This window comes from Trachurus trachurus, assembly GCF_905171665.1.
Source record: "Trachurus trachurus genome assembly, chromosome: 18".
Lineage (NCBI taxonomy): Eukaryota > Metazoa > Chordata > Actinopteri > Carangiformes > Carangidae > Trachurus > Trachurus trachurus.
This window is the reverse complement of record NC_139909.1, coordinates 2,726,239-2,738,960: the sequence shown is the minus strand read 5'-3', so window position 1 is coordinate 2,738,960 and position 12,722 is coordinate 2,726,239. Positions and strand designations below refer to the sequence as shown.

General features: G+C 44.6%; 2 protein-coding genes across 2 annotated transcripts in view; both read left to right on the top strand.

Moving 5' to 3' along the window:
- LOC311001368 (uncharacterized protein) overlaps positions 1-12,722 on the top strand; it is a 148,307-nt gene that overhangs the window by 90,560 nt on the left and 45,025 nt on the right. The window lies entirely within an intron of this gene.
- Positions 1-12,722, top strand: part of LOC311001533 (uncharacterized protein) — a gene marked incomplete at its 5' end in the record, with an annotated part of 89,109 nt that overhangs the window by 73,812 nt on the left and 2,575 nt on the right. Inside the window, 3 exons of the mRNA XM_083992618.1 lie at positions 8,611-8,787; positions 9,490-9,591; positions 11,163-11,258. Coding sequence (XP_083848744.1) covers positions 8,611-8,787; positions 9,490-9,591; positions 11,163-11,258 — 375 coding nt within the window. The remainder of the gene's footprint in view (positions 1-8,610; positions 8,788-9,489; positions 9,592-11,162; positions 11,259-12,722) is intronic.

Below are 12,722 nucleotides of genomic sequence, written 5' to 3'. Positions count from 1 at the left end.
AGGCAGTATGGGTACTAACTGCTATAGACGTTGGTCTCCCTAGAAAGTCATAGGTTAGTCTGGTGGGGACCCTCTTTAGTCTCTGAGGTCGTCTTGTCTCGTCTGAGCTCTCTGTTATGTCTTGTCTCACAACAGTGTCATCTATCATTTGTGTCTCAGTTGGTTCGTCTAATGCCTGTGTCTCAGTGTCTCTTTCGGCTTCAGCAGTCCTTTCAGCAGGCTTATCTTGAACTGAGGGTTCATCTTCTCCAGCTGCTGCAGGTTCCTCAGCTGTAGCCTCTTGCGTCTCTGAGTTACTTGTATGGATAGCTAGATCCACGTCCAGACTGAAAGGTTCTGATTGATCAACTTTCTGAGGTTCTAGTTCCCTTGACTCTCGTGCTGACTGATAATTATACCATACACCAATTTCATCTTCTTCTGAGTCAGATGTAGACTCAATCTTGTCATCATGCTCAGGTGTGGGTAAGTCAGAAAGGTTACTGTTTTCATTTCTCTTTGCTTTGAGTCGTTTGCTGGCTCTCCTTTTAGGTTTGAGTGTATCTCTGTTCTTTTCGAGTCTCAGCTGTACTTCCTGTCCGATAGGCAGAATGTGATTTCGATGCAATACTTTATCAGAGCCCTGTCCATCCTCTGGCTTCAACTTGAAGACAGGTAAACCAGGAAGTTGACTCTCCACAACATATGGGGTAGCTTTCCAGCGGTCAGCTAGCTTGTTTTTTCCTTGTAGTCCAAGGTTTCGGATCAAAACCCTGTCACCGGAGACTAAAGGACAGAAACGAACTCTTTGATCATAGCGTTGCTTGTTTCCTTCATTTTTCTTGTTTGCCACACTCTCAGCCAGCTGATAGGCAGTCTGTAGCTCTCGTTTCATGTTTTTCACATATCTCAAATAGGATTTGGTGGAGGTACCATCACTTGAGACTCCAAATGCCACATCTACTGGCAACCTAGCTTCTCGGCCGAACATAAGAAAATATGGCGAGTGGCCTGTTGACTCATTTAGCGTGCAATTGTACGCGTGCACAAGATGACTGAGGTATCGGCTCCATTTACTTTTGTCCTGTATCTCAAGAGTACCGAGCATGTCGAGCAAAGTTCTATTGAACCTCTCAGGCTGTGGGTCGCCCTGAGGGTGGTAGGGTGTGGTTCTAGTTTTCTTTATGCCAAGCATACTCAACAGTTCATGAATGAGGCGACTCTCAAAATCCCGGCCTTGATCCGAGTGCACTCTCTTTGGTAGACCATAGTGGACAAAATACTGTTCCCACAGAACTTTAGCGACTGTAGACGCCTTTTGATCCTTGGTTGCAAACGCTTGTGCATAGCGTGTGTAGTGATCTGTAACTACAAGCACATTACAGATGTTTCTGGAGTCAGGCTCAATTGTTAGAAAATCCATACAGATGAGATCCATCGGTCCCTCACTGTTAAGATGTGACAACTCAGCAGCTCTTTTTGGCAATGTTTTCCTCTGAATACACCTGGGACAGTTTTTACAGTACTTTTCAACCTGGGTTTTCATACGAGGCCAGTAAAACCTCTCTCGTATCAGGCCATAGGTCTTATCAAACCCGAGGTGGCCCGACTGGTCATGCAATGACCGAAGAACAGTCTCTCTGAACTCTTGGGGGAGCAACAGTTGCTGGCGAACTGGTTTGTTGGGTGGGTTACTGATTCGGTACAACACAGAGTCTTTGATCTTTAACTTTTCCCACTCTTTTAGCAACAATGACACATCAGGATGTTTTCTTTTGTCAGCCCGGTCAGCACAGTTCTGGACAACAGCACGCCACACTTCTCCAATGCACGGGTCTTTCTGCTGAGAATGTGAGATATCTGCTGAAGTCATTTTGGGCAGTGGCTGCAAACTCAAGGAAGACAAGTTACAATAGGCTCTGGGTACAGCATGTTTGGAGGAGCCCAGGAGGTCAACGGCTCTGTAACGACGAGAATGAGGTGGTCTGATGGACGACATGTGACAGACAGCTTGGACGTTGGGAGCAGGCATGGATATCCTTTCCTCACCAGACACATTGTTGTTAACATGAGGCCGCCTTGACAATGCATCCGCATCAATGTTTTGTTTTCCAGGGCGGTATTTCAGGCTGAAATCATACGTTGACAGTTCCGCCAACCATCTATGTCCCGCTGCGTCCAACTTAGCTGTGGTTAGGACGTAGGTTAATGGGTTGTTGTCCGTGTGAACCTCAAACTTGACTCCATAGAGGTAATCATGTAGCTTGGTTGTGACCGCCCATTTTAAAGCCAAAAATTCCAGTTTATGCGTGGGATAATTTTTCTCTGATGGGGAGAGGCTTCTACTGACGAATGCAACTGGACGCAAACCTTCTCCTTGGTCCTGATAGAGGACACCTCCCAAACCCTCTCGACTCGCATCAACATGCAGGACATAAGGCAGCTTTGGGTCGGCGATGGCCAGGACAGGTGCCTCTGTGAGACTTTGCTTCAACGTCTCAAAAGCTCTCTCACAATCTTCATCCCACCTTACCCCAAACGGCTGTGAGGGGTGGTACCACTCTTTTGGTTCCATGTCTGGTGTTGAGGTCATTTTCTCTTTGGTTTCCTTTTTATTTTTTGTCTTTTTCCCTTGTCTTCCAGGCACAAGGCAGCCCTGGAGCAGCTGGTTGAGTGGATAACATACTTTTGAGAAATCTTTTACAAACCGTCTGTAATAGCCACAGAAACCAAGGAAAGAACGAAGAGCAGTGATGTTTTCTGGGCGTGGCCACGATTTCACGGCTTCAATCTTTGAAGGATCTGTAGCGATGCCGTTGCTAGAAACAACATGTCCAAGGTAGGTTACAGAGGGTGAGCAGAACTGACATTTATCCAAGGATAATTTTAATCCTTCCTCCATTAATCTGTCGAGCACTTTAAGAAGGCGCTGCTCATGTTCCTCCAATGTTCTCCCAAAAACGATGACATCATCGAGATACACCAACACTTCCAGTAAGTTCATGTCACCAACAGTTCTCTCCATGACACGTTGAAATGTAGCTGGTGCTCCACATATGCCCTGCGGCATTCGCTCAAATTGATAAAATCCTGCTGGACAAGTGAAAGCCGTCTTTTCTTTGTCAGCAGAACTTAAAGGAATCTGATAGTAGCCGCTTCTGAGATCAAGCACGCTGAACCATTTGCTACCACTCAAGCAGGTGAGCGCATCTTCCACACGAGGGACTGTGTATTGGTCAGGAATTGTCCTCCTGTTTAATGTCCTGTAGTCCACACACATACGTATGGTTCCATTTTTCTTGCGAACCACAACGATGGGTGACGCATACGGACTTCTGGATTCTGAGATTATTCCAGCTTCCTTCAGATCATTTAAATGTTTTCTCACATCTTCCAAATCACTGGGAGGTAAGCGTCTGGAGCGTTCTCTGAATGGTTTGTCATCTGTCACTCGAATGTCGTGTTGTGTGCTCCTCGCACAGCCAACATCAAACTCACTGCAGGAGAAAACATCTTTCCTCTCCATCATTTTCCGACATAGCCTCTCCTTCCACTCAGGAGGCACAGGAGAATCTGCGAAGTTGAAAGAGGAGGGAGACAGTTGAGGTGTGGGCGGCTTGGATGCTTTCTTTCCAGGGACTGAATTTATCACATCCACTCGATACAGGTGAGCAATCTGCATGCCACGTTTCAATGTCACATGATGATCTGACACATTTCTCACAGTGACTGTAATGCGACGACATTGAACAACATCTGTTTTTTCAACAACAGGCATCACGAGAAGTTCTTCAGGGAAACAATCTTCTTCTGGGCGGTCTATAAGAATAGCTTGACCAGAAAGACTGCCAGAAAACTTTGGAATGCCAACAACTTTTGCAACGCCACCTGGTGGCAACACAACGGGCTTGTCTCTAGTGAACCAGACTGTTCCTCTTCTTGGGTCAGCTGTGTCATCTGGAGTTCCCTGAAACTTTGCATACGCCTCTTTAATTACTGGATGAACAGACAGGGTGTGTAGGAAATTGTCTCCATTTTGTGTTTTGCAGGAATTAAATAGTCTTCTAACTATAGAGGTGTTTGTGCCAACCACAATGGAGATCTCACCTTTCATGGCCGGATCTGGACACACAAGCACAAGTGTTTCTATGGTCTCAGCTACTCCTACTATGTCTCCAGCAAACTCAAGTTTTAAGCACATGTAACCATCATATGGATATTGGTCCGCACTGAGGCCCCAAATCTCCAGGCACTCAATAGGAGTTAAAGGCAGGTGCTTCAGATACTTGTCATAAAAGGAGCGGTACAGCAGGGTAACTTGGGACCCGCTATCAAGCAGAGCTTTGGCGTAAATGCCCTCAATTTGTACAGAGACAATAGAGCTAGGTCCAACTAAACCCTCTGGCAGATTAGCCTTGCTTTGTTTTTGCGTGTCACACTTTGTGGAACGTGTTTTCTCCGGAGCGTCAGGCCGTTCCTTTACTGAGCCCCTGGGAAGTTTACCGTTGGCTGTTTTGTTTTCAGGAGACGGTTATTCACTTTTCTGAGATTTTCTGGATTTCCACACTCCCTCTGGAAATGACCGTCTTCGCCACACCTGTAGCAAAAGAAATCAGCACGGTACTGAGGTCTGGAGTCTCTCTCTTTTCCACGTGCATATCTTCCAGCAGCTTGCTGTGTGGGTTTCTGAGCTACATGCGGTGGTGAGCTTCCTGATGTGGCTACAGAGGCAGACAGCAGACGTGCAACATCACTTTTAAGCTCCTGGAGGTCCTTCGTAAGGCTTTCCATTGCAGGGTCTTTTTCCACTTTTGCAGGTGCTGGTGCAGACTCTGGCTGTTTTGGCACCGCTGATGCTGTGGCACAACCTGCACATCTAATCACAGATGAGGAAGCAACCTTCTTTACTCTTTCTCTTTCAAGAACCATCCCCTCTTCTTCTCTCACATCACGAAGCAGCTCAGTGAAGCTTGGAGGAGGCTTTAGTTTGTAAGTCATTCTTATGCGAAGGGCAGCAAGATCATGAGTGAGAGCACCTCTTGCGATTTGTTCAATGCGTGCCCGGTTCATGTCAGCCACGTCAATTCCACCTTTCCTATGGACGGCATGCAATAGCTTGTCTAGTCTGAGTAAGTATTCTGACAGCTTCTCAGCTTCTTGTTGAAATGTGTTACGGAACCTCACCATGAGATCAGCTGCACTGTCTGTGGTTCCAAAAGCTGTTTCTAGGGCCGTAAGGTACTCACCGGCAGTGACGTATGGGTTAGTGGCTCTCAAACCCCGGACAATGTCTGCTGCTGGCCCTTTAAGACTCTCAGCAATTCTTTGCTTCTTGACGACATCAGAACACTGCCACTCATCCAGCATATGTGTCGTCTGTTCCGCCCAAGCGTCGTACTCCTCTTCTCCATGTGGAGTTGGTTTCATGCCTGAGAACAAGCGAAGTTTGCGATAGCCTTGTGCGTCCACAGGCGGGGCTTGACATTTTTCAACAAGTGAGGATATGGCATTCACAAGCTCTGTGTTCAAGTCTGGAGTAGTGGGTGGAGCAGGACTAGGGCTTAACAAGCCTGTGACGTCACCTAAAGTCATCCCTTCATTGGCTAAGAATGACACTAGCTTGGACTGAAACCCTTCTTTGTCAACAGGTACGTGGGAACGTTGAGTGTCAGCGATACTAATTACCCAAATGTCTGATTGGTCTCCCACTAACAACTGTTCAGGTAGGTCAGCATGAGTCAGGTCATCTGTGGTCTCAACTAAGACTGACTGCTTGTTAGTGTGTGCTAAACACCGTCCTCTTACTTTAGAGCGACCAAATATTTTAGCTTCATCAAGTACCTTATAAATGGTGTCATCAGTAACGTCAAGAGAAACCTCACTAAGCACAAGTGATTTCTTAACATCAATACCTTTGTCATCACACCATTTGAATATTTGTTCTGACTCCATTTTTTTTTTTTTTTTTTTTTTTAGCTTTACAAAAAAACAGTCACAGAAAATACACACTTCAAAAATGTTGTGGCTACAGGGCTATAGCTACTTAAGTTAGCGTTTCAGTTAGCATTAACTTTAGCTTTTTTTTTTTTCTTTTTTTTTTTTTCACAATTACTTTGCTCACAAATACAGAAACCAGTAAACAATGTAAAATCCCGGACGAGCCCCCACGTGTAGCCCTCCCAACCAACCCTATTTTATTACAGCATTGTCATGGTAAAACCCCTTACCTGATGACACCTCGAGCATGGGAGCTGAATTGGAGGGAGTCCACGAAAATATCAACCTTGTAATGTGTTAACTTAATCTAGAGCATATGACTCTGACTAGGGTGCAGAGAGGCCTGGTTAGCTTATTTTATAGCTACATTGTTAGTGTTAACTTTAATACTCCCATGCATGTACCTTTAACACACTATAGCCCTAATACACCACATTCAAATAAACATTTGTGACTGCAATTTCACGTTGCAACAGGGAAAAGGGTTTATTACACAGAAAAACATAGGCAATCACCCTTTACTTTGGACCTGGTGACCCTTTGAGCTCACAAAATAAAATAGAAAAATAAATAAACACCCGGGGTTTTGTAAGTCAGTTATGGTACCATATCGTTGGCGCGCTTGTTGAGTTGGAGCTCGTGTATCCTTGTGAAAGTGTTTCTCAGTACTCACGATAACCACAGTTTCCTCAAACTCTCGCTCAGAGGAGTAAGGTGAAAGGAGATGAAGAATACTAGTCCTGCTGACACGTCCTCGTGCAGCAGCAGTCTCTCTGGCGACAGCGGGAATCCCGAGCACCCTCTACAGCAGCAGCAGGTCAGCGGCAGGCAAACCGGCAGGCAGGCTTGTAGGTCGTAGATACACTAAGCATAAATTCAAAACACTAATAAACTCACTGTTCGTTCTCATACATTTTCATATTGTTACCAGTTCAACCAGTGTTCATACTCACTCAGGAAACACGGCGCAAATCATTTCTCCCTCACACACACGCAGTCTCCTTCCAGCTAGCAGGGACGAGGCTAACTCTAGCTCTATACACAACGATAATGGCGTCTCGGACACTCAGTACAATTTCCCGGCTGAAACAGCTCTGAACTCGGCTCACTTCCACATTTGGTACCGGCAACATACAAACAGACCTTCCGGTTTAAAGTTTTAGTAACCACAGTAACTTTACACGGTTTCAAATAGCTTACAACTACTCTTCCATGGTGTTGTCCCTCTTTTTCCTCGTCTCTCCCTGTTACTAGCCCGAGCCTCGTCTCCTCGCTTTGTTTAGTCCCACCCCCTCCCGAATCCGGTAGGTAGTTGACACTCATCTCTGACAGGCACGGATTGGCTAATAACAGACTGATACCTGGTTACTCAAATAAACAACAGAAACGTCATGAGACATTCACAGACCATGAAAAACATGGGACATTTTAGTACCTTACCCAAAAGAAGTGCACTTATTAATTTCTCTGTATTAATTCAATCTTATTTCAACATAGAACTAATTTAACAGGCAATACTGCAATATTCGTAAACCCAAGCACATGAAATAACATGTTATTTATAGCAGGGCGCTACATAAATATAAAAGAAAAAATGTTTATTCACCTTTTAATGGCTTAAGTCAAAAATCAAATTCAAAATCAGCTTGATTGTTGATTATATACAGTATACAATACATATATACTGTATATGACTAATGTAAAACATCTGCTCTTTCACAAGTGGATTTGTGTATTTTCTTGAATTCAAACCAGCCTGTTGTGTCTTTAGATCTGATCTCACTGCTGAGCTGCTCAACACAACAAGGTCAGTGAAATATCATTATGATCTGATCTGCATGAATCTGCATGAAAAAACAGTTGATGTTTCATTATCAGAGATTAGTCAAGTTCGACAACATTAATATGTTTTATCAGTTTCTTTAAAAAAAAAATGTAAACCCCTTTCAGTTCGTCTGACTGTGAGTACCAGCAGCTCTCAGCTGTTTCAATATGACTCAGTGTCTCTGAGCTGTGAGGAGGACGACAGCTCTGCTGGATGGAAGGTGATGAGGAACACAACCAGACGACAGAGGACTCAGTGTGGAGCTGGATGGGGAAGATCAACTGGTTCCTCTTGCGAGATCAGCTACACCATGCCATCAGACAGTGGAGTTTACTGGTGTGAGTCTGGAGAGGGAGCAACAAGCAGCAGCAGCATCAACATCACTGTGACTGGTAAGATCAGACTGTGGAGTCAGTGTTGATGAAGCTGTGTGGAAATGGATCAACTGCTGTACTTTGTCTCTGTGTTGAGGTGGACCAGTGATCCTGCAGAGTCCTGTCCTCCCTGTGATGGAGGGACATGATGTCACTCTGAGCTGTCAATCAAAGGAGACCCCTCCCTCCAACCCCCCAGCTGCTTTCTATAAAGATGGCTCCCTCATCAGGACTGAGCCTACACGTCACATGACCATCCACCATGTCAACAAGTCTGATGAAGGCCTCTACAGCTGTGACATCACAGGTCACAGGTCTCCATCCAGCTTGATCACTGTCACAGGTCAGGAGGTGAAGTGTTGGTGTGTCAGACCAAAAGCAGAACCAGAATCCTCCAGATTCATCTTCCATTTGTTTTTGTTTTTTTCTCTTTAGAAAAGCCCCCCACCACACCTGGACCTACAACCACCTCCTCTCCTCCTGGTTCCTCCACCACCTCCCCTCTTTCTCATCTTCTCTCTTTGCTGCTGCCTGTTGTATCAGTCTGTGTTCTGCTTCTACTGGTTCTACTGGTTCTCCTGGTGAGACGATGTGTCCAGCGTAAACTTACAGGTGAGACCCATTACACTCAGATTTATTTTTTCTGAACAGTTATTATAAAGTTGTTGTAAGGCAAGGTAAGGCAAGGCAATTTTCTTTGTATAGGCTGTTTTTACACACAGTTTGGAAAAAATCGGAGAAACCTCAGGTTGAGCAACAGAAGAGGGATCCCTCACCCAGGACGGCTCAGTGGGAGGACTGGGTGGCAGACTGGTCCTTGGGAAGGGAGGGCAGGTCGGTCTAACAGCACCATAGCTATAGCTATAAAATGGTTCAGAGCTACCTGAACCAGCCCTAACTAAAAGCCCTGTCATAAAGGAAGGTCTTAAGCCTAGACTTAAATGTAGTTAGAGTGTCTGCCTCTTTGACCCATGGAGAGAGCTGGTTCCACAGTAAAGGAGCCCGGTAACTGAAGGCTCTACCTCCCAGTCTGTTTCTAGAGATACTGGGAGTCACTAACAGACCTGCGTTCTGGGAGCGGAGTGCTCTGGTAGGACAGTAAGGAATGATTAGTTCTTTCAGATAGGTTGGAGCTTTATCATTAAGAGCCTTATAAGTCAGCAGAAGGATTTTGAAGTCTATTCTAAATCCTACAAGAAGTCAGTGGAGAGAAGCTAAAGTACATTCAGTTAAATTAGTTATTGTCATCAGTGACTTTACAGTTCATTAATATTCACAGTAATGATAAATATTACTTATTTTCTATATTTACAGCTCATGATGAAGAGGTCAAAGGTGAGATCACAGGCGAAAACTTGACGTACGCTGACATCAAGACAGTCCGTCAGCAGCATCAGCCAATCAGACGGAGCCAAGGTGTGTGTGTGTGTGTGTGTGTGTGTGTAAGATTGTGTAAAACCCTTCTGACCATTGAAGTATATTTATGCCAGAGTGAGAGTGTTTAGGGGAAGTGAAGACGTCTTGTCAGGGCGTCACATCTTCAAAACTCAGACTTGGTTTTCGTGTTAAAATGAGAGAGAGGTTCAGATGAGACGGAGCGTGAGCGATAATGAAGCTGAAGATTTATTTCCCTTCACTTCGCTTGTCCTCTGTCAACAACACACTGTCCCCCCATCACATGGGCCTCCCGGTGTCCACGGTATCTCTGCTGTGGTTTAGTGAGTGTTGGCAGAAGACAGAGCTGCTGCTGGTCTCAGATCTGTGCAACTGCTCTGTGGTCGTCCAACTTCCTGTTTCTGATGAAAACACCTGAGCTCAGTGTCAATCTGCACACGCGCTGCCCCGAGTCTTTTATTAGACACAAAGGCAATCTAGGCCATAACGTACAACACACACACACACAAAGTAAATCTAAACATATGACTGTTTAAAGTGATCAAACTTAAACTTTCGTCACTATTAAACACTGTGTTGTCGTCATGTCACCAAACATTTTCTATTTGATATGAAATCAACCTTTGTCCTTGTGAGTGTTGTTGACTCGTGTTCGTCCTGTGGTAGAGACGTTGACTGGTGCTGCGGTCTAGTTTTCCGGTTCATTTTAGCCTCTCACACATTTCCACCTTAAATTTTCCATCACGTCACACTCACACTCCAACTGTCAGAGAATAAGTTTTAATCTTATTGTTAATTTTTGGCATTATTAATTAACAGTGTTTGTACAGTGGCAGTAGTAACTGACCTGGAATCAGCTATAATGACAATAATACAGCTTTTTGCCACTGTTAAGTCACAGAAACTGGTGCTCGTGGCACAGTTATTGAAACCACCAACTCGTGTAGCCGATCTGTTGACCAGATATGCTGTTTTATACGCACATTGTCTGCTTTACACTGAGTTTGCAACACGTTTTTGCAAATGACTACACACAGTTATCTACTTTACACACATCATTCAAAACTAAAAGCCTGTGTGTGCTGTTTGATAAACACTGCTGCAGAAACAGAGTTCCGTAAAATGTGGGTGTTAAAACAAAAAAAGTGTTTCCCCATTGCATTTGTGTTCATAGTTTTATTCACAGCATGCTACAAATAGAAATAGGCACTGATTTACTATTTGTGTATAAAGATGTGATGGAAAAATACCATTTTTCAAGGAGTTCATATACTTTTGAATGAAGTGTTTGCTGTGCAAGAGATGTCTGTATATCTTTGTCTGTATATGTTTGATTTTTGTGTGTTGACAAAAGGGCCATAGTTTTAAAAATTGTGCTTTACCAAAAGTAAAAAACTGTAATATATATATAGGCTATATACAATACACAATATAATATATGTATTGAACCTCTCAAGACACTCAAATATAAATAGGCTTTAAAATAATATAGAGAATATAGAATTGATAGAATGCCTTTATTAAGAATATGAGTAAATAAACAACATAAAACACACTCATACACAAGAATGTCCCCTCTCTCTCTTGTCCAGAGAGCGATCCAGATGTCGTCTACTCTGCAGTGAGGACGCCACAAGACGTCACTTATGGACAAGTAGTCATTAAAGATGGAAGATCAAAGACGAGAGGTAAAGTTGCTCTGCTGGGAGCGTACCTATGTTCCCCGGGTTCTATGTTCCCCTATAGGGAAATATAGGACCCTCTTTTTGAAAATGGGTCCTATGTTCCCCGCTTTTACCAAAAAGGGCCCTATGTACCCCGGTCGCAATACATACCGGGGAACATAGGACCTTTTTTCAAAAAAAGGGTCCTATGCTGGTCGATGGACTCTCTCTATCTATCTGGCCTGTCTAGCCTCTACCTGGTCTTTTTACTAAACTTAACCAACTCCTTTCTTCATTGCCTAAACCCAACCAATGGGACAATTAGCCTACACTTTTCACTCAAAGTCACAACTCCACTTCTCACTCAAAAATAGGGACCAAAAATATGCCAAGTCACTCACAACTCCACATGTTCCCCGGGTCCTTTGGGGAAAAGCGGGAAAAAGCCTAAAAAAGGGTCCTACGTTCCCCGGTCTGGACACAGAGGGGAACATAGGACCCTTTTGGGGAAAAACCAAGGGGGCAGTTGTCGGTCTGAGAAGTGAAGCTCACTTCCGCGTTCAAAAAACTGCAATCCCCTCGGATTCCTCTGGGGGCTGGTGTCAGAAAGCAGCATTCCCCATAGAGCCCCATGTTAAAATCGCCGACTTTACATCCTCAGTAAACATGTTAAAAGCCTGGTGTCAGAACGTTTTTTCGTCTCAGTCGATAGTTTCTACCCCCGCACACACTCTGAGGGGGGTGAATTTTTTTTTAACTCTACCGTTTTACTGTTATTAGGTTAAAATTCTGGCCAATTAGGGCGCGGAAACGTTGAGTGACAGGTCCGACCAGCTCCGTGGACAGCTGCTTCGAGGCCAGTGGGCGGGTTTTCGGCCGGCCAATCCAACATGGCGCTGTTCAGGCCGCCATGTTGGAGTCACAAAAACGACTCCCCACAACCAATGGGTGACGTCACGGACGCTACGTCCATTCTTTTTACAGTCTATGGGAAAAACGGGGAAGATAGGACCCTTTAAAAAGGTCCTATGTTCCCCGGTCCCATACAAAGTGGGGAGCATAGGACCCGGGGAACATAGGGATGATCCCGCTCTGCTACAGCTACATGCTAACATGCTAACGCAGCAGTCGACATGAAGTCGTTAGAAGATCTGAGACCTTCTACTCTGATTCTACTAAACCACGATGAAAAACAAGACAGATGTGCCATGAAAACAAACCAAAAAAACTTTATTTAATCAGCTCTTAAAGCAGAAGTAAGTGGTCCGGTCGTTTTCGCTAATGCTGCGTTCCAGGCAGGCTTTTGAAATCGTAAATTACAGCTTCAAGTCACAACTTACGACTTTGTAGCGTTTCAGGCAACCCACTCGTGTTTTTCCGACCTGTTTTACCGGTGAAAGTCACTATAACGGCCACTCGTAACTTCTGACCCGTGAACTCGCACCAGATCGAACTGGTACGACTTCACGGTCGGAAAAACACGAGTTT